This window comes from Melanostigma gelatinosum (assembly GCF_949748355.1).
Source record: "Melanostigma gelatinosum genome assembly, chromosome: 10".
Classification (NCBI taxonomy): domain Eukaryota; kingdom Metazoa; phylum Chordata; class Actinopteri; order Perciformes; family Zoarcidae; genus Melanostigma; species Melanostigma gelatinosum.
In genome coordinates, this window is record NC_136643.1 from 27659257 (window position 1) to 27685455 (window position 26199).

General features: G+C 43.7%; 2 protein-coding genes across 5 annotated transcripts in view; both read left to right on the forward strand.

Annotated features, from left to right (window-relative positions):
* The window catches only part of acvr2aa (activin A receptor type 2Aa), a 20318-nt gene extending 15243 nt beyond the window's left edge, over positions 1–5075 (forward strand). The window contains exons 7-12 of one of the 2 annotated variants that reach the window (XM_079277511.1): positions 719–864; positions 1493–1607; positions 1863–2001; positions 2106–2236; positions 3118–3270; positions 3943–5075. In XM_079277511.1, the coding sequence (XP_079133637.1) occupies positions 719–864; positions 1493–1607; positions 1863–2001; positions 2106–2236; positions 3118–3270; positions 3943–4095 (837 nt within the window). In that variant the 3' untranslated portion in view covers positions 4096–5075. Of the gene's footprint in view, positions 1–718; positions 865–1492; positions 1608–1862; positions 2002–2105; positions 2237–3117 lie in introns of both variants that reach the window. The other variant, XM_079277512.1, reaches the window with a different exon arrangement.
* Positions 5076–7778: 2703 nt separating this feature from the next.
* On the forward strand, positions 7779–24993 carry epc2 (enhancer of polycomb homolog 2). 3 transcript variants are annotated; one of them, XM_079276790.1, is made up of 14 exons: positions 7779–8018; positions 8371–8521; positions 8792–8937; positions 11140–11346; positions 11606–11754; positions 12190–12316; positions 12428–12616; positions 12733–12816; positions 21881–22011; positions 22096–22406; positions 22663–22793; positions 22990–23158; positions 23375–23585; positions 24213–24993. In XM_079276790.1, the coding sequence occupies exons 1-14, from the start codon at positions 7869–7871 to the stop codon at positions 24280–24282; spliced, it is 2226 nt and encodes a 741-aa protein (XP_079132916.1). In that variant the 5' UTR covers positions 7779–7868; the 3' UTR covers positions 24283–24993. The 3 variants fall into 3 exon arrangements, with proteins under 3 accessions (XP_079132916.1, XP_079132917.1, XP_079132918.1); XM_079276791.1 differs by having other exon boundaries at positions 22666–22793; XM_079276792.1 differs by having other exon boundaries at positions 12431–12616.
* The last annotated feature ends 1206 nt before the right edge of the window (positions 24994–26199 follow it).

The window sequence follows — 26199 nt, forward strand, 5'->3', positions numbered from 1 at the left end:
TGCTGGGATACCAAACACGGACATGTTTTGTGACGTATTTGCGCAAACAAGCCGTAGGAACGGAAGGGGAGGGGATCGAGGATGCCGGTGTTGAACAGGCAAAACCCTTGTTAAATAAATGAGATGCTAGAATGTGATGATCACAAAGACATTTATTATCATGTGTATGTAAACCTGCACACACAACAAGAAGCCCAACAGACTTTCCCACGAGCGTTGGATGTTTCGTCGCTTGGTGTCTCTTTATTTTTGAAGGCTTCAGTGCTTCGTTTGATAGCATTAGCTCACATTCCACACACTGAGCCCTCGGCTCTGCCTCGTTGCCTCCGTTCACAAAGCCGTACTTAAGAAAGTCAGGGTTGTACTTGCGCACACATTTAGACTTTTGGGGGGTATGGCACCACTGTCGTCTTCATTTTTTCTTTTTAATAACTTATCCATAACTTTGGCTACAGGCTAGCGGCTAGCTGAGTGTCTTCTTCTGCTTATTGCAGCTTGTTAAACAACTGACGCATTACCGCCACCAGGTGGTGGGAAGCTGTATTGTAACAGCGTCTCATGGATAACAGTGATATCTCTGGTGTCTTCAATTGATAACCTATGCGGTCCGCGGCCCTCGCGGCCCACAGGTGCAAAACTGAAAGTTTTTCGCGGCCCTATGGTTAAGAATCACTGCCCTAAGAGACACCATGACGACGTGTGACTGTTCTGTCCTCAGGGTTCCCTCACAGACTACCTGAAGGCCAACGTCCTCTCCTGGTCTGAACTGTGTCTCATCGCTCAGTCAATGTCTCGAGGTCTCGCCTACCTTCATGAGGACATACCAGGACACAAGGACGGACACAAGCCAGCCATCGCACACAGGTACACACACACACACACACACGGGTACACACGCACACACACACAGGTACACACACACAGGTACACACGCACACACAGGTACACGCACACACAGGTACACACACACAGGTACACACGCACACACAGGTACACGCACACACAGGTACACGCACACACAGGTACACGCACACACACAGGTACACGCGCACACACAGGTACACACGCACACACAGGTACACGCACACACAGGTACACGCACACACAGGTACACGCAGACAGGTACACACAGACAGGTACACACAGACAGGTACACACACACACACAGGTACACACACGTACAGGTACACACACACACACAGGTACACGCACACAGGTACAGGTACACGCACAGGTACACACACGCAGGTACACACACAGGTGCACACACAGGTACACACACAGCTACACACACACACAGCTACACACACACACAGGTACACACACTGGTACACACACAGCTACACACAGCTACACACAGCTACACACACACACAGGTACACACACACACACACACACACACAGGTACACACACACACACACACACACACAGGTACACAAGTGTACACACAGCTACTCTTGTCTGTAAAAGTCACTCTGGGTTTTGTTTCAGGGACTTTAAGAGTAAGAACGTTCTGCTGAAGTCTAACCTCACCGCCTGTATCGCTGACTTCGGCCTCGCTCTCAGGTTTGAGGCGGGAAAATCACCTGGAGACACACACGGACAGGTGAGCTCACCTGAGAGGTGAAACCTGTTACTCTGTCTGTTCTCAGTGTGGAACAACCACTACGATCAGAGTCAGTGATCAGCAATCAATAACCTGACAACAGAGCTCACACTCTGATGTATTTCATGTGTGAACAGCGTAGTTCTAAGATTATCTGTTGTCATATTTATTTTTGACTATTGTCCAGTAAACAAAGCTTCATGTTTGGCAGACGGGTTGTGAACCAGACCTTAAACCACATGTGTTTTATTCCAGGTGGGCACCAGGAGGTACATGGCTCCAGAGGTCCTGGAGGGGGTCATTAACTTCCAGAGAGACTCCTTCCTGAGGATAGACCTGTACGCTGTGGGTCTGGTTCTGTGGGAGCTCGCCTCACGCTGCAAAGCTGCTGACGGTAAGAACCACCATCAGTCTGGATCCAAGTCCACCACACTGTGTTGGCTCACTTCCACTGGTCTCTGTTGTGGTCTCTGATGGTCCCCCTTCTCTCTGATCCAGGTCTGTTGGACGAGTACATGCTGCCCTTTGAGGAGGAGGTGGGTCAGCATCCGTCTCTGGAGGACATGCAGGAGGTGGTGGTCCACAACAAGCTGAGACCGACTCTCAGAGAGTGCTGGCAGAAACATACTGTAAGTCAGACTGCATTACCCATCATGCACCTCTGTGTGTCTCACTGACTGGTGTTGTGTGTCTCTGTGTGTCTTAATGACCGGTGTTATGTGTCTCTTGGTGTCTCAGTGTGTCTTAATGACCGGTGTTATGTGTCCCTTGGTGTCTCTGTGTGTCTTAATGACCGGTGTTATGTGTCTCTTGGTGTCTCTGTGTGTCTTAATGACCGGTGTTGTGTGTCTCTGTGTGTCTTAATGACCGGTGTTATGTGTCTCTTGGTGTCTCTGTGTCTTAATGACCGGTGTTATGTGTCTCTTGGTGTCTCTGTGTCTTAATGACCTGTGTTGTGTGTCTCTGTGTGTCTTAATGACCGGTGTTGTGTGTCTCTTGGTGTCTCTGTGTGTCTTAATGACCGGTGTTATGTGTCTCTTGGTGTCTCAGTGTGTCTTAATGACCGGTGTTATGTGTCTCTGTGTGTCTTAATGACCGGTGTTATGTGTCTCTTGGTGTCTGTGTGTCTTAATGACCGGTGTTATGTGTCTCTTGGTGTATCTGTGTGTCTTAATGACCGGTGTTATGTGTCGCTTGGTGTCTGTGTGTCTTAATGACCGGTGTTATGTGTCTCTTGGTGTCTGTGTGTCTTAATGACCGGTGTTATGTGTCTCTTGATGTCTCTGTGTGTCTTAATGACCGGTGTTATGTGTCTCTGTGTGTCTTAATGACCGGTGTTATGTGTCTATTGGTGTCTCTGTGTGTCTTAATGACCAGTGTTGTGTGTCTCAATGACTGGTGTTATGTGTCTCTTGGTGTCTGTGTGTCTTAATGACCGGTGTTATGTGTCTCTTGGTGTCTCTGTGTGTCTTAATGACCGGTGTTATGTGTCTCTTGGTGTCCCTCTCAGGGTCTGTCCCTCCTGTGTGAGACTATAGAGGAATGTTGGGATCATGAGGCTGAAGCGCGTCTGTCTGCCGGCTGTGTTGAGGAACGAGTTGTTCAGATGAAGAGACAGACGAGCGTCTCGGGGCCCGAGGACATCGTCACAGTTGTCACCATGGTAACCAATGTGGACTACCCGCCTAAGGAGTCGAGTCTATGACGAGGTCTACGGACCAATCAGGACGGAGCTGGGACTCACTTAGTCAACGGGTCTCTGATCGCTGACTCTGGTCAGGTGACCCGTCAGGTGGTCAGGTGACCCTCAGACTGATGAGGACAACATGGCAGAGAGTCTCTGGCTGTGGTCTAAAAGTCTTTGTTCTTCAGAAGGTTCCTCACTGAGGTTCCTTACTAAGGTTCCTAAGTGATGAGAGCTGTTAGAATCCTCTAAACGCTGAGGAAAGGTGCGTCAATGCTTCCTTTCCTATCTCCTTTAGCATAGGAAACACTGGACCTTCTTTTACCAAAGGAAAGGAGATAATTCTGACCCACAATTCTTTGAGGCAGTAACATTTAAATTGACGCAACATAAAAACAAACGTTATGTTTATCTCACAGGGTTACAATTATACTCATAAAGTGATGAGATTATGTTGATGAAGATGAACAGAGACAATCATCTCGTTTCATTTTATATTTATTTAGTTATTTACTTTGAACATGAAATAAATATCAAAACAAACTGTTGATAGCTTCATAAATGAAATAAACTATGATAGATTATTAAACTGTTAAAAAGATCTGGCAGCAGGCTGACCCAGACCTCCCTCTCCCCCCAAACATGTTCCAGCTCATTCTGGGGGATCCCGAGGCGTTCCCAGGCCAGCTGGGAGATGTAATCCCTCCAGCGTGTTCTGGGTCTTCCCCGGGTCTCTTCCCAGTTGGACGTGCCTGGAAAACCTCCAGTGGGAGGTGTCCAGGAGGCATCCTGATTAGATGCTGAACCACCTCAGCTGACTCCTTTCAACGCGGAGTGGCGGCTCGACTCCAAGCTCCCTCCTGATGACCGAGCTCCTCACCCTGTCTCTAAGGCTGAGCCCGGCCACCCTACGGAGGAAACTCAGTCCGCTTGTAGCCGCGGCCTCGTTCTATCGGTCACGACCCAGAGTTGGTGACCATAGGTGAGGGCAGGAACGTAGACCGAGTGGTACATTGAGAGCATACCATATTATATAATATTTAAAATCAATAATGAGTGATAAGCGTGACATCAGGAGGAGCTTCTGTTCTTCTTCTTCACACCATGAGTGAAGATCTTTTTAGAGCTTCATGATATCATCAGACAGATGTTTTAGTTCCTTCCTCCATCAGTGACACATCATCATGACGTAGTTCAGTTGGATTCTCTAAACACCACGGTTGTCGTCTCCTAACTCCTCATGAACTCAACTTCACATCTTTCCTTGACCCCATGACATTTTCCATAGAGGTCAAGGAGAAGTGGTTAGGAAAGGACGTTAGGTCATTTCTTGACTTTTCGACCGCAGCCTGTTTCTCAGCAGGGTGACACTGATCTCTGTCACTTTCTGTTTGTTTTACAAAATAAAAGACTTCCTGGACAGACGTTTGATTTGAGTGTTAAAAGCCAACTTTTTGTTTCTCTGAATGAAGAAGAAACAACTTCTGAATGTCTCACTGCTGTTTGTTTGTGTATATTATATGTATTTATATATATATATGTATATACTGTATATGTATTTATTTATATGTATGTATATGTATTGATATATATATATGTATTTATATGTATATTATATTTACATTGTCAGACTTTCATCATCAGCTTATTGATCTTTTTTTTTTCTTTTATAAAACTTGTTGAGAAGAATTCGACATTTGAAATCGACATTTGAAGGATTGAAATGTTGAATGGAAATAAAATATACAAACAGTTGAAATATTGAAAACAGTTAAATTGAGTTATTATTGTATTTAATAGTTCATGTTTTTATTGGTATAAATGATTCTTTCAGATTTTTTTCAAACAAGCTGCCTGCGCCCTGCACTTCTGGTGAACTTCTACAGAAGTGTGATGGAAAGCATCCTGTGTATGTGCTTTACTGTGTGGTACGCCAGCTGCACAGCAGAGAACCGGAGGGACCTGGCCCGGGTGTTAGAACAGCAGAGAGGATTGTGGGAGTTACCCTGCCTGACCTGGACGCTGTGTATGCTGGCCGTCTCCAGAAGAAGGCCAGAAACATCTGCACAGACAGTACTCACCCGGGTCACACTCTGTTTGTTCCACTGCCATCAGGAAGGAGATACAGGACCATCAAAACCCGGAATAACAGGCTGAGGAACAGCTTCTTCCCCAGAGCGGTTTCCTCCATCGCCCCCCCCCACCCACCACCCCATACAGCTCCCACCGGACAGTGCTGCAACAAACAGTCAATAACACGACACTGTAACCAAGCACATTTTTCACTTTGGAGCCATTGATGCCTGTGCTTTATCTGGTTTTATCTTGTATATATTTATTTAATGTCTTGTTTTTAAATCGTCTTGTCTTAATGTTTTTATACACTTTTTAACTGTTGCTGCTGTACTGATGAGTCGCCAACTAAATTTCGTTGTATGTTCGTACGATGACAATAAACATCCTGATCCTTATATAACCCTGATCAATAACTCACATCAACAGATATAACGCTCATCAATAACTGATATCAAAAGATATAACTGATCAATAACTGATATCAACAGATATAACTCTGATCAATAACTGATATCAAAAGATATAACTGATCAACAACTGATATCAACAGATAACTCTGATCAATAACTGACATCAACAGATATAACGCTCATCAATAACTGATATCAAAAGATATAACTGATCAACAACTGATATCAACAGATATAACTGATATCAACAGATATAACTCTGATCAATAACTGACAACAGATATAACGCTCATCAATAACTGATATCAACAGATATAACTGATCAACAACTGATATCAACAGATATAACTGATCAATAACTGATATCAATAGATATAACTCTGATCAATAACTGATATCAACAGATATAACTCTGATCAATAACTGATATCAACAGATATAACTCTGATCAATAACTGACAACAGATATAACGCTCATCAATAACTGATATCAACAGATATAACTGATCAACAACTGATATCAACAGATATAACTGATCAATAACTGATATCAACAGATATAACTGATCAACAACTGATATCAACAGATATAACTGATCAACAACTGATATCAACAGATATAACTGATCAACAACTGATATCAACAGATATAACTCTGATCAATAACTGATATCAACAGATATAACTCTGATCAATAACTGATATCAACAGATATAACGCTCATCAATAACTGATATCAACAGATATAACTCTGATCAATAACTGATAACAGATATAACTGATCAATAACTGATATCAACAGATATAACTCTGATCAATAACTGATATCAACAGATATAACTGATCAACAACTGATATCAACAGATATAACTGATCAATAACTGATATCAACAGATATAACTCTGATCAACAACTGATATCAACAGATATAACTCTGATCAATAACTGATATCAACAGATATAACTCTGATCAATAACTGATATCAACAGATATAACTGATCAATAACTGATATCAACAGATATAACTCTGATCAATAACTGATATCAACAGATATAACTGATCAATAACTGATATCAACAGATATAACTCTGATCAATAACTGATATCAACAGATATAACTGATCAACAACTGATATCAACAGATATAACTGATCAACAACTGATATCAACAGATATAACTCTGATCAATAACTGATATCAACAGATATAACTCTGATCAATAACTGATATCAACAGATATAACTCTGATCAATAACTGATAAGGGTTATATGAGAGTTCTAAGTTATGTCAGGGTTCTATTAGGGTTCCATCAGAGTTATATTCGAGTTATATATAAGTTCTATCAGAGTCCTATTGGAGTTCTATCAGTTATATTAGGGTTCTACATAAGTTATATCAGAGTTCTATATCAGTTCTATCAGAGTTCTGTATAAGTTCCATCAGTGTTCTATTAATGTTATACAAGGGTTCTATATAAATTATATTAGTTTTATCAGGGTTCTACCATAATTCTATATCAGTTCTCTCAGGGTTCTATCAGACTTATATATGTTGTATTAGAATTATATCAGAGTTCTATATAAGTTCAATGTCAATTATATCAGGGTTCCATCAGGGTTCTATATCCTTTATATCAGAGTTGTATTAGGGTTCCATCAGAGTTCTATATAAGTTATATCAGAGTTATATTAGGGTTCTACATAAGTTCTATCAGACTTCTCTTAAGGTATACAGAACCTCCATTAGAGTTATATATATATGTTCTATCAGGGTTCTATCAGAGCTCTATTAGAGTTCTATATAAGTTCTATCACAGTTCTACATAAGTTCTATCAGAGTTCTACATAAGTTATATCAGAGTTTTGATACATTTGCTAGCCAAACACTGTTGGCCCGAAGAAATGCGCGCGCACCTTAACGTGTCGCGTGTGTTTATCATAGCGGTACCGCGGTGGCTGATGGGACATGTCCGCCATGTTTTCAGAGCAGTCCCGAGCAACGGTTCTCAAGTCCCGTTAAACGTTCCTCCGGTGACCGGAGCAGCTGGTACCGATGAACGTCTGTATCGGTGGTTCGCGGATTTAAACAATGAGTAAACTCTCGTTCCGGGCTCGAGCGCTAGACGCCTCCAAACCTCTCCCGGTGTACCGGAACAGAGACGTACCGGAGCTCACGGACCTGTCCATTAACCGGGCCGTGTTACAGATGCCCACCGGGATGGAGAAGGAAGAGGAGCTGGTACGTTTAAAGAGTGTTAGTGTGGAGCTGTGGCGGGAGTCATGTTTACGTTCACTACGTTACTTACGTACAGTCTGTGCTATCAGCGTAGCGTCAACGAGGCGTGAACGCGCTCTGTGGCTGTGACCTTTTACGTTCTTACGTAATAGTCATGGTAACGCATGGACGCAGTGGCCGACCTAGCTGCTAGCTTACCAGTGCTTATGTATGTATGTATGTATGTATGTATGTATGTATGTATGTATAGTATGTATAGTATGTATAGTATGTATGTATGTATGTTTAGTATGTTTAGTATGTTTAGTTTGTATGTATGTATGTATGTTTAGTATGTCTCACCCGTGTGCTGCAGGAACACCACCTGCAGAGGGCGATCTCAGCCCAGCAGGTGTTCAGGGAGAACATGGTGATCCCTGTACCTGAAGCAGAGAGTAACACCACATACTACGACCGTCTGTACAAAGGAGAAGTCAAGGTCCCCAAACAGCTCCTCCACATACAGCGTGAGTAATGCACCACAACATACTACCTGTGATAGTATCTGTGTGTAGTACTCGTACTGCACCCCCATAATCGTTAAAACACTTTTTAATTAAATGTCCATTTCCTCCGTTTTGGTCCCAGGTGGATGATTTACGTTTTAGAGCCGATCCACTAGTAGATAGTGAGACTGGTCTTGTTGAGACGGCATCTGAATCAGGTCTAGATGAGTCGACATGTTAAGCCTCCATGTTGTGTTCAGGTCCATCAGTCTCATGTTTGTGGTCCTGCAGCTTTGTGTCTGGATCTGGAGCAGCCGGACTACGACATGGACTCAGAGGACGAGACGCTCATCAACAGGCTCAACAGAAAGATGGAGATCAAACCTCTGCAGTTTGAGACCATGGTGGACCGACTGGAGAAGGCCACAACACACCAGGTAAACCTGAACACGCACCAGGTAGCACTGCACTGGGTCTCTCTCACTCACTCACTCTCTCACTAGGGGTGTCACGATACCAAAATGATGACTTGGATACGATACCTGCCATAAGTATCACGATACCGATACTTACGATACAATGCCGGAATTGCCAGAAGCTTGTTCCTGCCCAGCTTTTTGAACACTTAACAAATGTCATTAATATTAGTATCAGCCTACAGCAAGATATTAATAAACTACATGGTGCCATGATTGCTGCTGACACTGTCTGTGGGAGTGGGGGGGTAAACAATGCTTCATTTACTGCATAGTGAGTTTGATGTTTTCACTTCATATTTTATCTTAATTCATGGAATAATTATTTTTCCTCAACTAAAAATAAAAATAATTAGCTGAAGATCCACCCTCAGGCCCCACCAGCATGGAGCCATTTTGCATCAATGGTGTTTCATTTAGTGCACGTGTGTGTGCACGTTTGTGTGCATTGTGACCTCATGATCATAGGCTTGTTGTCAGACTAGGCTAAGGCTCCTCGTGTTAGCTGTCTATGGTGAGCTCGGGGGTGTTCATGTTTATCATCACATTTGCTGACCCGTCGTTCTTTGAACTCTTTAAAAGTTGGGGGTGTCTGTCTGAAAGGTGCTTTGCCGTGTTAGACGTGTTTCCTCCCTTTGTCTGAAGCACGTTTCACAGACGGGTCTCTGTAGGTCAGTGGGCTTTCCTTCACTGTCTGCAATATAGCCATATATATAGCGAAAGTACTTCAGATGATACTTCTGGCATCTTGTTTTCCAACAAGCCGAGGACGGTCGGTAAAAGATCCTGCATGTCTCCCCTGTGATCGCTCTGTGAGTGAGCGCTGCCTGTTGCTGTGTGAGTGCTGGGTAGACCCGCCCCCTTGCAGCCCCGCCCCCTTGCAGTCAATGCCTGCAGGCAGCATGACAGGGAGCGGCGCAGCGACTGCGCTCTGATCGCGCTATTTTAATAAAGTATCGATACTAAAAATATGCAGTATCGTTTTTGACATACAGGTACTGCGGTACCTTTTTAGTATCGATACACTGTGCAACCCTATCTCACACACTCACTCTCACACACTCACTCTCACACACATCAAACACTCGTAGCTCTTCTGGTGGCTGAAGTCTCTGCTCTACTGGAGAGCATTCATGCTTTTGTTCCTTTACAGTTTATGTGTGAACTTCACAATAGTTGTGCAGAACAAGAAAAGGAAAGTCCTCTGTTTTGTGTCAGTCTTCCTCAAGGCCTCAAACCGTGACTTCAGATGTCTCCGTAGGTTTGATACCTCTGCTGGACACGCTGCTCACTAATCGTTACAAGAACAGCTGCTAGTAAAGACAACAAGGTCAACAACACCTGTAATCAGTTATGTTGAATTAACCTGGTAGTCGATCGGTAATCAAGGCTGTTCGTGAGCTTACAGTGAAGGGTCACGTGATCGGTGACCAATCAAGTAGTGAAAGCGGGCGTCTACGTCAACGCTTATAAGCGTATGTGTTTACGAGCGTCCACACTAGTCGGAGGTTTAACTTATCTGTCCTCGGTGCTCTGAAACTCCGGCGTAGTGAGAACGAAGCAAAACATACGAGTTTAAAATGGAACCGCAGTCGTGTGGACGAGGTGTCCAGTCTCCTCTGGTCTCTGTGATAGATAGATAGATACTGTATTCATCCCCAGGGGGAAATGTGTATGTTACAGCAGCAAAGATATACTTTGCAAACAAAGTAAAAATATTAAGTATGAAAAATGCACAATATCTACAATAAAATAACAGAGTAGAACATATTAAATATAAGATGATAAAATAACAAAAATACACAGTATATATACATATATTTATTGTATGTATATATACAATGAAATAGAATGGTGTTAAATGAACTATCTAGGTAAGAAACAGTCGTGCAAAAATCAACCAACAGCAGTGTAGCGGTGTGTAGTCATGTGGAGGATGATCTGTTCAGAGGTGATATGTTCTCAAGTCTTCTTGCAGGAACGGTCTCCTGGATCTGTCCTGTGACAGCGGAGCTGCATCAGTCTGTTGGAGAAAGTGCTCCGCTGTCCCTGCAGGAGGTGGTGGTCCGGGTGGTCTAATATGAATAATAATGAAACTCCATATTGGAGTGGTTCTGGTTCTGTCCTCAGCCGGTCTCTCTGTGGTTCTGGTTCTGTCCTCAGCCGGTCTCTCTGTCGGAGGCGAAGCTGCTGCTGAAGGAGGACGACTACCTGCTGAAGTCTGTGTACGATTACTGGGTGAGGAAGAGGAAGAACTGTGGAGCGCCGTCACTGATTCCTCACATCAAACAGGAGAGAAGAGACGGATCGACGAACAACGACGCCTACGTGGCCTTCAGACGCAGGACAGAGAAGATGCAGACCAGGAAGGTGAGTCCTTCTCTCGGTTCTCCATGTGGACTCTATTTAAACCTGCTGGATTCACAAACGCATGCGGTTTATTCATTAGGCCCGTCGTCGATTTTTCTACTCTAGGTTTTTTAATAAAATCATGAAAATGAATGTGTTGCCAAGACATTAATATCCTCTCAGAATGTTACAGATATTCTACAGTTAAGTTCTACTGCAGCTGTCATACTTTAATAACTGCGACTCAGAGTTGATGAACAGATGATGTGATGTCTTTCAGAATCGTAAGAACGATGAAGCGTCCTACGAGAAGATGCTGAGGCTGAGGAGAGAGTTCAGTCGGACCGTCACCATCCTGGAGATGATCAAGAGGAGAGAGAAGTCCAAGAGAGAGCTGCTGCACCTCACCCTGGAGGTGGTGGAGAGGAGGTGAGGAGACACTTCACCCTGGAGGTGGTGGAGAGGAGGAGGTGAGGTATAGTGGTGAGGAGAGGAGAGAGAATTCCAAGAGAGAGCTGCTGCACCTCACTCTGTAGGGGGGAGGGAGGAGAAGGAGCGAAGGAGAGAGTTCAGTTGGACTGGCACCATCCTGGAGATGATCAAGAGGAGAGAGAAGTCCAAGAGAGAGCTGCCGCACCTCACCCTGGAGGAGGAGGAGGAGGAGGAGGAGGAGGGGGGGACACCTCACCCTGGAGGTGGTGAGGAGGAGGGGGAGGGGACACCTCACCCTGGAGGATGGGGGAGGAGGGAGGAGGCATCTCACCCTGGAGGTGGTGGTGAGGAGAGGAGATGAGGAGACAACTGAATTTTTTTTTTTTTTTCTGAAGCTGTGGAGATTTGAAGTCTGATGTTTTCTGTGTTCAGGTGTCAGATGGAAGATTTCAGTGGAGAAACTCTCAGAGAGGTTTCACTCCCTCTGGTGGAGAAACCAGTTTACAGCATCCCAGTTACTCTAAACAACAACAGACACAGAACGGACATCAAGATCAAGGTACGGAGTCTCCGTCATAGAACACAGGTTACCTTCTGTTACATATCACTGTACATATGAATCCAGTGTCTTGGCTCCCTCAGATCTCATGTTCAGAGTCTTATGTTTCAGAAGAAGCTGGTGTCTGACGAGCTAACATTTGATCTGATCCGACCGAAAAAGAACATGAGACGGGACAGATTCTGTCCTCCACAGAGACGACCCTGTCGACCGCCTGGTCCCTTCACCATCAACAAGGCCAACATCAAACAGTACGACTTCCACAGCTCTGGAGAGGAAGACAGCCCTCCACCTCCACTGGTCAGGAACCACCATCACCATCTTCAACTTTTATTGTGAAATCATGTGTAGAAAGACATACTCTGTATAATATAGGAAAAACAATATTATAATATATTCTGTTCATGTCTCTTCAGTCTCCCCCGTCTTCACCTGATGAAGAAAATAATCCTGATGGAGTTTATGTGTTCAGGAGAAAAGCTGGATGTCAATATCTCTCTGTGAGTTTCTCCTCTTGTTTTACAATAGTGCTGCTGCTGCTACTAGTGCTGCTGCTACTAGTGCTGCTAGTGCTGCTACTACTACTACTACTGCTACTACTACTAGTGCTGCTGCTACTGCTAGTGCTACTGCTACTGCTGCTGCTGCTGCTAGTGCTGCTGCTGCTGCTAGTGCTGCTGCTGCTACTAGTGCTGCTGCTGCTACTAGTGCTGCTGCTGCTAGTGCTGCTAGTGCTGCTGCTACTACTACTACTGCTACTACTACTAGTGCTGCTGCTACTGCTAGTGCTGCTGCTACTGCTAGTGCTGCTGCTACTGCTACTACTGCTGCTGCTGCTAGTGCTGCTGCTGCTGCTAGTACTGCTGCTAGTGCTGCTGCTGCTAGTGCTGCTAGTGCTGCTACTACTGCTACTGTTACGGAAGAATTTTTACCTCATAACAAAGGGGAGGCCGGAGCCAGCCATGTGGCCGGCTTTGTGCCGTCGACACGCTGCATCAATAACGCTACCAAAACTGGTTCACAATTATAAGGAATTTAATTCCACTGATGTAAGCACGATTACAGTTATACATTGGAGTGTACACTCCTATGACATATTAAAACAATAAAACCCCATTTGCAAAAAACCTCAACTCAGCTTCTCAGGTGAAAAACACGTCCGTCCTCCGAGAGCCATGACACGAGAGAGGAAAAAGGCTTAAATTAAACCTCCCACATCTGTTCGATAACACCTCCTCTCCATTTATCTCGATTCCTATTGGCTCTCCTCCAGGAGTGTATTCTACTGTCTGGCTCTGAGTTCATCATCACATTCAATGACTGTCAGTTACGTTTTAAACCCTTCTATAATAATCCTTCAAAATAAAAGTTATACTTCTGCACTTGGCAGAAGTTTCATGCTTATGTTTATCTTAATTATGCATTCTCAAAACCCTTATGATTATGACTAACTATGAATTATTAATTATGAATTATTAAACACTTTTATTATATCTACTAACTACAGTTTTTTACTCAAATTTCTTACAATTCCCCCCTAACTCACAGTTCACTGTGAGTTAGCTACTCGAATGTAGTTAGTTTTTCAAATGTCCCTGGAGACCTTCCCCCTACTCAATCCAGGGAGAGGCTTCCTATCTATCTAAACAGAGGCAAACAATTCATGCACACAGATATCATTTCAAGTATTTCTGTTCAGTTCGTTTCAAAATTGAGTCCGTAGAAGGAAGACGAAAAAGGAAAATTTAATCCGTAAAAAAGGGAAAAATTGAGTCCGTAAAAGGAAGACAAAAAGGAAAATTTAAAAAGGGAAAGATAGAATCCGTAACAAAGGAAAAGATCGACTGCGTTGAAAATCACTGCCTTCCATGTCTTGGGGCTGGCAGGATCAGGATACAGCCTGTAGGCTAGAGAACACATACTGAGAAGCCTTGACTGTTCTTTTACACCTGTCAAAATTACATTTCTTAATCTTTACACCCTAAAATCCCATTATAACCCATTAATTAAAAATAAAATCTCAAATTACTCATCCAGAACAATCAGTCTATTTCCCAAATTTCCAATATCTCACCGGATGTGTTAGAAGTCCATCTGGGCCTTTATCAGGTCCTTCAGGATCTCCGAGAGGATGGTCAGGAACCGCTTGTGAAGTTCCGCTATGGCACCGCTGGTGGCCTCATCTAGACTGTGGCCATCAGAAGCTCCAATTCTCCCTCATCCCCGACACATAATTGGTTGCCCTGGACTGGTGTCTGGCTCATCGGTGAAACAATAAACCCCTGTAGAGGTCCACGGATGCACGGGAACCCCCATCCACAGACAACTAGGCGGTCTATGATGACAGCACACAGAATAATTACGATTGCCAAAAATGTATGTTTTCACTGGCTAAGCATACTTCCCAACCAGTCGGTGAATGGATTCGTGACACCAGAGTTGTCTGCTAGCTCTTGGCTGAGTGCTGTCAGTCCCTCCAGAGCCCTGGTCACCGATCCATCAGGAGCTGTGTTATTTGGAATGAAAGTGCAGCACGCAGACCCAAACATCTGGCACACGCCACTTTTCTCTGCTAAATCATCTCTAATGCCATTCTGTTCTGCAAGGGCATTAAACTAGTCTTCGCCAGCTGTGCATGCAGTCCTGATATGGCGTCACTGGTGAAGTTTACTAAACGCTGTAGGTTATAGTAAATGTAGTTGATCCAATCGACATTTTTATTAATCATCACCCTCTGAGAGAAAACAGATTCTAAATCTGCTGCTATTTGATTTCTGGCTTGAAAGTCATTAGACACCCCCCTTGGCAGTCTTATGACATCTTATGTACACTTGGTCATCAAAGGCCCCCTTCGGGCCGCCGGCATCTCTTTTGGATCTTCTGTTAGCATGTGGGCGTGGAGAGATGAGTTCTCCATAAGTTGCATCAGTGACAGGCAAGATATAGGTGACTGTTGCTACAATTTGCTTTAATTTGCAATAATACTACCTACATTGGGCCCTTAGCGGTATCTGAGACTATACAATCAAATGGACCCTCTGAAACCTTGAACAGAGGTGGGGTATTATATTCTACAGGTGGGTAATGCCAGTGCAGCCTCTGACAAGTGTGTTGGAGGGGCAAAGTGTCATCAGTAAACAGAGTTAAAATACAACTAATTCAGGACTTAGGAGTCTGAATCTTGAAGGAACTGGTGTTGCTAGGGGTCTAGATCCTAAACACACAATACAATCTGTACTACTGGCTTGAAGCCGTATATTGTACCCACCATAAATTCCCATCTGCCATTCCAGTTTCCACCCCTTACCTCATTCTCTGCGTCAGTCGTATGTCGAACCTGGTCTTTTTACAGGCTTAACAATAATCCTAATGAGCCCTTGTGGGGCAGGACTATCAGTAGCCTTTCCCTGTACTACGTAAAGTCCTCCGTCAGTCAATTTTGGGTCTGTTAAGGTAAGTCTTAAAGGATTACATCTACCCACCCCTTTTCTACACGTGATAAGAAGCTGGGGCATTTAACATCTTTAGTCGGTCTTTAAGACCTGGGTTGGGGTCTTTTCCTAAACCCTCGCCACCTGTATTCATCGTTGCCCATCCCCAATCTTCACAATCACAGTTATGATACGATAACAGCTTACCATACTTATTTGTGGCGGGCCCACACTCGTCAGTTATGATGCACAAGGTTTTGGACATCCACCCGTAGATGTGTTCATACCTGGGACCGGAAACGACTTCACAGAAGTCGACCTGGACCGTTGATGTTGTACCTTCTTTGAACGTAAGAGTGAGAGTTACATTTTCATAGGTGAGTGTCGTCAGATAAGCCTCTCTACGTGGTCTAAGATCGGTTTGATTAGCTACTGAGGCTAAATGTCGAATCCTGATGTAGTCATGCATGTGATCTGGTTCCTGTCTGTGGTTAATTCCATATACTAAGAGGGAAGCTACTGAAATCAGGAAGAAAGTAATTAGAGACTTCCATAACCCACTGACCCTAGAGTCTCCTAATGGACGCCCTCGCTTAAACTGTGGGGAAAACGTCATCTTCAGTACTGTCTAAACCCCTCTTTTGAGGTGTCTTTGGCTTCAAATTTTCCTGTCTGATGTTCAATCCTGTCTCTGCGAGTGTCTTACTCGTTACCTTCGCTGCTGCACAGTGAGTGAGGTGGTGTCATGTGAGGTTGCCAATACTACCTCCCATGGACCGGTCCACCTTGGTTCACTCCACTTGCGTTTGTGGACTTTTATCCACACCAGACTGCCTGGTGACACATCAGCCTGCTTCCTTTCGTCAGCTGCTGCTTCTGCGTTTGTCACCTGAGGAAACAACACTCGGCTCATGTTAGTTCGAGCTCCCGTATATTTCTCAATTTCTAGAGTTAGCAAGTCTAGTTGTGGTTTATCATGACGTTATTAAATCTCAAAATTTGTGAGTAGCACCTTTACTGAAAACGATTCTAAATGTGGATCTACAAAAAATGTTTGACACCTTACCATATCCCCCCTTCACCTCGATATCTCTGCTGTAAGGGATCACATGGCAACCATCTATGTATCTTGGCTATACCCTGAACCTCCCCATGGTCCTGGTGACAGCATGGGCATCTGTTGATGTCTCATGGGAGGAGGTCCAGCTGGACCTGGTCGTAGGTGCTGCTGATGTTGTGGTGGGAACGGAGCATGTTGTGGTGCTGCACTGATCTGTCTTCCTCTTCCCATTTGCCTTGGGCAGTCTCGGGCCCAATGGCCCCATCTCCCACATACGTAGCACTCACCAAACCTGTCAGGGTTTTCTCTGTTTCCTGGTTGGCCATATCCGCCTGCTTGGTAAGCTCTGCCTCTTCCATATTCTCTGCCTCTGTTGGATGCCCGTGCACGTCCTCTGCCTCTATAATGTGGTGGAGGTTGGTAGTACACCACTGTGTGGGCTGGTACTGCTGGATTTGGTTGGTGCTGGGCTTCTGCTGCTATCATCTGTTTCTTGGCCTGAACTTTTCTATTTAATTCTCTGTCGACCTCTGCTACTTGCAGTTTCAGCAGTCGCCGCTGCATGCTCTTTATATCCTCGTCTTCTTTACTTTCTGCTCGTCTTTCCTCTATCTGCTGTTGCAAATCTTTTCTAATGCGTTCTACTTCTGTTACTTCACATTTTAGTCTTCTTACCAGTGCTCCTACTTCCTTACTCTGCTTCTTTAATGTAAACATTATGCAGCCTAGGAGTATTCAAATGTGTGTATTAAATGTGCACGCTTGTCATCACATGAATCAAAGTCAACTCACCCTCTGTGCTGTATGGCGTGTGGCCGCTGACTCCAAAACTGGGATCCGCTCAACCACGCACCTTGACTGAAACAAACACAGAACTGCCAAAAGTTCAGCAGTAAATGTTAGCATACGTCTGTAGTGTAAGAGAGGTCAACGATCTCTCAAATATGTTGCGCCGTCCGTGTCAAAATTGATTCTTAGGAACTGTGTAAATTAGTAAATGTACCAAAATTAGTCAATACTGGATATGTGAAGGAATCTCGAATCCAAAATTGAAGCTAGAATTCCGAAATCAAACTCAACATCTAAATCAGAATCACGATCACAATCCAGTTCCAAATCAGAATTCGAAAGGTTTAAAATTGGAAGTAAAATGAAATTAAAAAACAATGAATAATTAATCAATTAAATATTAAATTCAACTTTAAAATCAATAACTGTGTTCAAGATATTCAATCAGAAATACCAAGGCAAGTCAAACTGTTGAACTGCACTTACACTCTGGTCTGCACAAGAATGAATCACAATTAAGTTCAAGAATTGAAGAACAACTGAAACCATTAATCTTTGTTAAAATGCTGAATTAAAACCAAAGTCAACAACTAAAGTTATAATGCTTAATTAAAACTAAAGTCAGGATGTAAGCACAAAGGTCATAGACAATGAATTTCTAAGACTGTTTTGTGTAATTTATCTAGGAAGCCACTGGGTGGCATAAAACTATGCTGTGATTGTCTCTCTAAGTCACCAGATGTCAGTCTCTTTTAGTACTAATGTAATGACAGATTCAAAACACTAGGTTTAATATTATTATTATCATTAACTAGCAGTTACTCCTTCTTCTGTTTAATTGTTTTTAAATCTCCTTTTCTTTTGCCTTATGTTTTGATGCTTTTAATGGTTTTATGTGAAGCACTTTGAGCTGTGCTATACAAATAAACTTGCCTTGCCGTCTGCGCCGGACCGGAAGTTGTTCTGCGCCAAACCGGAAGTTGTCATGAAACCGGCTTTTTACAGATATGCTATCCGCAATGCTAACGAAAAAACGGAGCTTCTGATAAAGCGTACGCACACACAAGTATCACCAAAATCCCACACTTTAATTCCACTCATACGCCTTCTGTCTCCTCTCTCAATCCAGCCGTTATTTTATTTTATAAGCACTTATTTTACATACATCGTACCGCAACGCCGGAGCTACACGTAGCTAGCGTTAGCTCCCCACAGCGCGGTCATGCAATATCAATCATTTTAAACGTATTTCCACGCTGCTAAAACACAGACTAGTCACACGTATTATTGGACTTATTTAGTCATCATTTTAAACGTATTTCCACGCTGCTAAAACACAGACTAGTCACACGTATTATTGTTATTATTAACCCTTAAACCTCCGGTTAACGGGCTTTAGCTCCGCCGGACCTGAGCTCACTGTTACGTATATGAAACGCGAGTTATTCACTTCCAACGCCACAAACCACTCACCCAGTCTGTCTAGTTTCACCAAAGCCCTTATTCTACGTCTCTGAATCACCCACATGATCCACTAATTATATTCACAGCCAAAGCTAGCAAGAGTGTCTTTCCCGGTGCCTGCGGCCTCAGAAGCTAACTCCCGCTAGCCTAGCTCACTAAGCAGCGTATGCTCAAAGCCCGAAGATTCTTGGGCCACACAACAAAGGCTCGCACCCCTAAGTCGGAATGGCAAGATATTTCAGTCCGCCAAGTCACATACCTGCTTTAAACTAGCTATCTGCAGGCCTAACAATACTTATGTTGGGCCGAAGGAGGCTCCCAGCATGAGCAAAGCAGTATCGCCCGTACCACAGCTTGCTTGATTCCAATGTGGTGATTTACTTACTTACACAGCGCTGTCCGTCTTTAATTAATTCTTAGGATCCTTATACTCTTGACTAATCCCTTAAGTTCATCATACTTCAGACAGTAAATCGTACTTACCTCAGTGGACATGGCCTCCCTCGTTGGAACGTACCCACCGGCAACGTAGCGTTAGCCGTTAGCAGCGCTTAGCCAAGCAGAGATTCCCCTAAGATCCTAATAGCTAACTCACAGATTTCATGAAACGGCTCTGCCGACCGATATTGTGGGCCCAGGATTGTCTGCTTGACTACCGCCGCCGTCAGCACACACAGCGAGGCCGGCAAGACCGTCCCATCTGGGGTTCGCCAAATTTGTTACGGAAGAATTTTTACCTCATAACAAAGGGGAGGCCGGAGCCAGCCATGTGGCCGGCTTTGTGCCGTCGACACGCTGCATCAATAACGCTACCAAAACTGGTTCACAATTATAAGGAATTTAATTCCACTGATGTAAGCACGATTACAGTTATACATTGGAGTGTACACTCCTATGACATATTAAAACAATAAAACCCCATTTGCAAAAAACCTCAACTCAGCTTCTCAGGTGAAAAACACGTCCGTCCTCCGAGAGCCATGACACGAGAGAGGAAAAAGGCTTAAATTAAACCTCCCACATCTGTTCGATAACACCTCCTCTCCATTTATCTCGATTCCTATTGGCTCTCCTCCAGGAGTGTATTCTACTGTCTGGCTCTGAGTTCATCATCACATTCAATGACTGTCAGTTACGTTTTAAACCCTTCTATAATAATCCTTCAAAATAAAAGTTATACTTCTGCACTTGGCAGAAGTTTCATGCTTATGTTTATCTTAATTATGCATTCTCAAAACCCTTATGATTATGACTAACTATGAATTATTAATTATGAATTATTAAACACTTTTATTATATCTACTAACTACAGTTTTTTACTCAAATTTCTTACACTACTAGTGCTGCTGCTGCTAGTACTGCTGCTAGTGCTGCTAGTGCTGCTGCTGCTAGTGCTGCTACTACTGCTACTAGTGCTGCTGCTGGTGCTGCTAGTGCTGCTGCTGCTAGTACTGCTGCTAGTGCTACTAGTGCTGCTGCTGCTGGTGCTGCTGCTGCTGCTGGTGCTGCTGCTGCTGGTGCTGCTGCTGCTGCTGCTGGTGCTGCTGCTGCTGCTAGTGCTGCTACTACTACTAGTGCTGCTACTACTACTAGTGCTGCTACTACTACTAGTGCTGCTACTACTACTAGTGCTGCTGCTATTACTAGTGCTGCTAGTGCTATTACTAGTGCTGCTAGTGCTGCTGCTAGTGCTAGTGCTGCTGCTACTACTAGTGCTGCTACTACTACTAGTGCTGCTACTACTACTAGTGCTGCTACTACTACTAGTGCTGCTACTACTACTAGTGCTGCTACTACTACTAGTGCTGCTGCTGCTGCTAGTGCTGCTACTACTAGTGCTGCTACTACTAGTGCTGCTGCTACTAGTGCTGCTGCTGCTACTACTACTAGTGCTGCTACTACTACTAGTGCTGCTACTACTACTAGTGCTGCTACTACTACTAGTGCTGCTACTACTAGTGCTGCTGCTACTATTACTAGTGCTGCTGCTGCTACTATTACTAGTGCTGCTGCTACTACTAGTGCTGCTGCTACTACTAGTGCTGCTGCTACTACTACTAGTGCTGCTACTACTACTAGTGCTGCTACTACTACTAGTGCTGCTACTACTACTAGTGCTGCTACTACTACTAGTGCTGCTACTACTACTAGTGCTGCTACTACTACTAGTGCTGCTGCTACTACTAGTGCTGCTGCTGCTACTACTAGTGCTGCTACTACTACTAGTGCTGCTACTACTACTAGTGCTGCTGCTACTACTAGTGCTGCTGCTACTACTAGTGCTGCTGCTACTACTAGTGCTGCTGCTACTACTAGTGCTGCTACTACTACTAGTGCTGCTACTACTACTAGTGCTGCTACTACTACTAGTGCTGCTACTACTACTAGTGCTGCTACTACTACTAGTGCTGCTACTACTACTAGTGCTGCTACTACTACTAGTGCTGCTACTACTACTAGTGCTGCTGCTGCTGCTAGTGCTGCTGTTTTTTTTGTGTCCGTCTGTTTTGTGTCATGACTATGATATCTGAGACATGAACCTTTTTTATTTAATTTTTTGAATTTAATATACTTTATTCATCCCGCAAGGGGAAATTTGTTCTCTGCATTTTGACCCATCCCTATACAGGGAGCAGTGGGCTGCTGAGAAGCGCCCGAGGAGCGCTTAGGGGTTCAGTGTCTTGCTCAGGGACACTTCGGAAATGCTTCTTCTAAGGAGTGAAACACTTCTAAATTCAGTGTAGTTGTTGTATAAAATATATAAAATACTTTAGAGGATAATAAACACTAACTACTGTTTGTGTTGGTTTGTTTCTGCAGCCTGAGACGGAGCAGACTGGTGGAGACAATCATCCGGGGCTCCTCCCTCAGTGTCTCTGTCACTCTCTGGCTGAACTGATTCTGCCTCATTGGACGGGACTGAGCCGCCGCAGGATAGGACGGGGGGGCAGGTAGCTCTCATCTACTGACCCCTCACTCTCATCAGTCTTCATCAGTAAAGCTGAAGACTTTTCTCCGTCTCGCTCTCTGATCAGGATCATCCTGGACCGAGCCTCCTCAGGTCTGGATCCAGTACTGAAGCAGCTGGACTCTTCAACACATCAAGTCTGCAGGACCAGAACCAGGACCAGTAATGACCCTGTAACACTGGAGCAGAAACCCCCCCTGACCTCAGGAGCCACTGGCCCCTATCTGACTGAAGTCCTGAGCAACATCCAGACCCTGAGGAGGTTCTGCTTCAGACCCAGACCGGTTCAGAGCCAGAGGGAGGGCGGCAGAAGGACCACAGAGTCTTCTATGGAGGACCAGAGAGTCACCTGTTGTCATTTACCTGGCAATAACTCGGGTGAGCTTCTGATCATGAGTTTCATCTCTCAGTCAGCAGCAGATCCTGGAGCTGAGAGGACAGCAGACTTTTACTGAACCACAACAGTTTGAACCGTTGGGGTCTGAAAGTCAAGTCCAAGTCTCCAGTTTCGATGAACTATTTGACTGTTTAATTTGTCACATCATGGTTCAGCTCTGCTCCCCATGTGGACCAGCTGCTACATGTGCCAGTTAGTTATGTGTATGCATATACATGTCTTCTCTCTGTGTACCAGCAGGGGGCATCACAGAGGAGCAGTACCACAGTCATCAGCAGCAGCTGATCCAGATGCAGAAACAGCTGGAACAGCTGCAATTACAGAACAACAATGCTTTATATAGACACACATCACTGTGTGGAACACAGGTAATATATAGATTAATATATAACAATACTGCTTTATATAGACACACATCACTGTGTGGAACACAGGTAATATATAGATTAATATATAACAATACTGCTTTATATAGACACACATCACTGTGTGGAACACAGGTAATATACTGTATATTTGGTGGTCTGGTTCTCTGAGTAACACCCGGTCCTGGTCTTTCTCTAGTCCACCAGGTCCAGTGAGTCCCGTTCAAAGACTGTGGACTCGGCCAGCGCTCAGTTTGCAGCCTCGGCTGTGATCAGCGCTACTCTTCCTCCTCTTCTTCCTCCTCGTGGTCACAACAGTGAGAACAAACCCTGCAAGTCCAGCATCAACGGAGTCCTTCATTCTACAGGTGAGCCACCTCACCTGTCTGAGTCTCGCTGGGTGAACCGATGCTCATGAGAACTTTATTTATCGTTCGTATCATTGAGGACAAAAGGTAGCGATGTATTGAATCAAAGAGGTCCATAAGAGATGACGTGGACATCTTGTAAAATAAGTATCTATTTTAAATGTATACGATGATATTAATATATATATCATATCATTTATGTAAACTCCTCCTCAGGTCCCTCCAGGCCTCCGTACTCGTCCTCCTCGCCTGTCAGCAGGTTGGGGCTTTCAGCTCGGGGGTCTCTCTCCTCTTCCCCTCAGTCTCTTCCTAACCAGAGGAACCAGGTGAGAGCCCCCCCCCACACTGCTCGACCCTCCGCCCCCCCAACGTCTGCCTTAAAGCTCTCTGCCAGCCTCGACCGAGTGCCCAAAGTCTCCACCGCCAGGTAAACGCCTCCTACACCCGTCCATGTAAACGCCTCCTACACCCGTCCATGTAAACGCCTCCTACACCTGTACTACGCACACACCCGTGTATGACGCGCGCACCGTGTACGACTGACAATAATAGTAATACTAGTCATAATAATAGTAGTAATAGCAGCAGTGGGTGTCGGGCAGAACCACAGTCCAGGTACAAATAGCTAGCTAGCTGATGCTTGCTTCAGTGCTGAGTTTAACCACAGAGATCAGCTAAGCCAGCTAGCTACTCGCCATAGAAGTCAACGGAACCAAATGATCTCCTGTAAGCATGACCGAGCTTTAATTAGCGCTCGTTAAGTAGCTGAATAAAGAGACATTTTGGTTCAATAGTCTTTCTGAATAATATTACAAATACTATGGATTCGATTTACATTAGGACCCAAAAGCTGCTCCAAAAAGCTGCTTTGAGATCAGATCAGGACCAGAACCAAGACCAGGACACCTAACCAGACTGGAAATCGGGTTCTATTAGGATCACGTTGTAGAATCTGCAATGTTTTAAAATACCGGGCCGCCTTGGTAAAGAACTTTTTAGAGGAAGTGATGTCATGAGTGATGTCATCACTGACTGTTGACTGTTTTTATCTCAGAGATCCTCACGAGTCGGAGAGACCTGTGAACGGACTGTCGGAGGCCAACCTGCTCATGGAGGTCACATAACATCACATCATATCATCATCTCCCATCACTTCCTCCTCCTACCAGCTCCTTCTCCCATTAGCTCCTCCTCCTCAGTGACCGGTGAATGTGACCTCCAGAAGAAGAAATGTCAAAATCAGAACATTTTATCAAGTGTGGATAATATTATAATTATTATTGTTATTATTGTACAGTTTGTAAATGTCTTTGATGTGAAATAGTTTTTGTTTATTTCATCAGTTTAGTCTCTAAAGCACATTATCATGTGACTACAGAATCATCTGATTGGTTCACAGTAAGCCTTGTTTGTGTATCCTGGCTCTGATTGGTCCATAATGAGTCTGTATCCTGGCTCTGATTGGCCCATAATGAGTCTGTATCCTGGCTCTGATTGGTCCATAATGAGTCTGGATCTTGGCTCTGATTGGTCCATGATGACTTATATTATTTATTTCTCGTTTACATTTTGTGTTGCTTTAAAATCTGAATGTGAGTCTTGATTTCTTTAAATTTTCCTGATTTGAAGATGTTTGTGTGACGTCCGGATCGACTTGATATTTTTTAAATGTTTGTTAAAGAATCTCTTCATGGCCTTCTGATCATTTGAGCCACATCAAAATAAACAATATGCACAGTTTTTTATATTTTTTAACTTGTTTCTATGACGTCATCAGTCTGAATCATGTGAAGACGTTTCTCCTTAAAATGCTGAGAAATAAAAATGCATCGACAGACTTTCTGTTGGTTTTATTTTTCTTTGTAAATAACTTCTCACCATCAGAGTGAAAACTTCAGATTATTCAATAATAGGGTTAGTCTGGGTTACTCTTCAGATTCATTTTTTTGTTAGTGAATCAGAATCCCTTTCTAACCCTAACCCTTTCTAAAGTGACTCTATTATCAACACCAAGATGTTTGATGTCCATGAGAAAAAGAATAGTAGAGCAGAAGGAAGGAACCAGAATTGGATCTGTGGAAGTTTGAGTCTGTTCCACAGCGAGGAGGCCAGAGCACGTGTCCGGCTGCTTTGTACAGTCGACACGCTGCAACAATAAATCTACCAAAACTGGTTTACAATTAACAGGAATTTAATCCCACTGATGCAAGTACGATTACAGTTACACAATGGAGTAAATTACTCCTAAGAAATATTACAATATTAACCCACTTTGGAAAAAACTACCTCTGGTCCCAGGACACAGCCGTCCCAGGCAACCACACGCTAAAAGAGGCAGAAAAACACTTTCTATCTCCCGCCCTCATATCCCTTCGCAACTCCTCCCCTTCAGTTTATCCCAATTCCTATTGGCTAACTTACCTGTGCACTTCTGTAAATGCCTGTCTCCATGACTCTCTTTCCCTGAGTTTCTAACACATTCATAGACGGTCAGTTATTGCTTAATCCCTTCTATGATAATCCTTCAGTATAAAAGTTAAACTTCTGCAACTTGGCAGAAGCTTCATGTCTTTTAGCTACTAATCCTAAAACACTTTATGTTTATCTTAATTATGCATTCCCAATACACTTATGATTATGACTCATTATGAATTCTTAATTATGAATTATTAAACACTTTTATTATATCTACTAAACACACAGTTCTATGCTCAAATTTTCTTCAGATCCACAACCAGGGCTAAGACCAAGACCAGGACCAACTAATCTGATGAGAGACTCACAAACATGAGTGGGACACGTCCAATAAATGAGGGTGAAGACTACAGATAAGACTTTGACTCAGAGTCATTTATTGAATCATTGTGTTCATTCATAATGTTGATAATTCTGTCAGATGAAGATCAGGCTCCACTAACATGAGTATTTTCTATATATACAATGTATATAGATATAGATAATATATATTATTTATACATATATTATCTATATATACTGTGTATAATATATCTATATATATTCTGTATATAATATATATATAA

What these genes read in the sequence shown, in the direction of transcription:
- epc2 (XM_079276790.1), top strand. Translation starts at nt 7,869, where the DNA reads ATGAGTAAACTCTCGTTCCGGGCTCGAGCGCTAGACGCCTCCAAACCT. An exon ending in CATCACTGTGTGGAACACAG is followed by an intron (nt 22,794 to 22,989) that starts GTAATATATAGA and finishes GTCTTTCTCTAG; the next exon opens with TCCACCAGGTCCAGTGAGTC. An exon ending in CCCAAAGTCTCCACCGCCAG is followed by an intron (nt 23,586 to 24,212) that starts GTAAACGCCTCC and finishes TTTTTATCTCAG; the next exon opens with AGATCCTCACGAGTCGGAGA.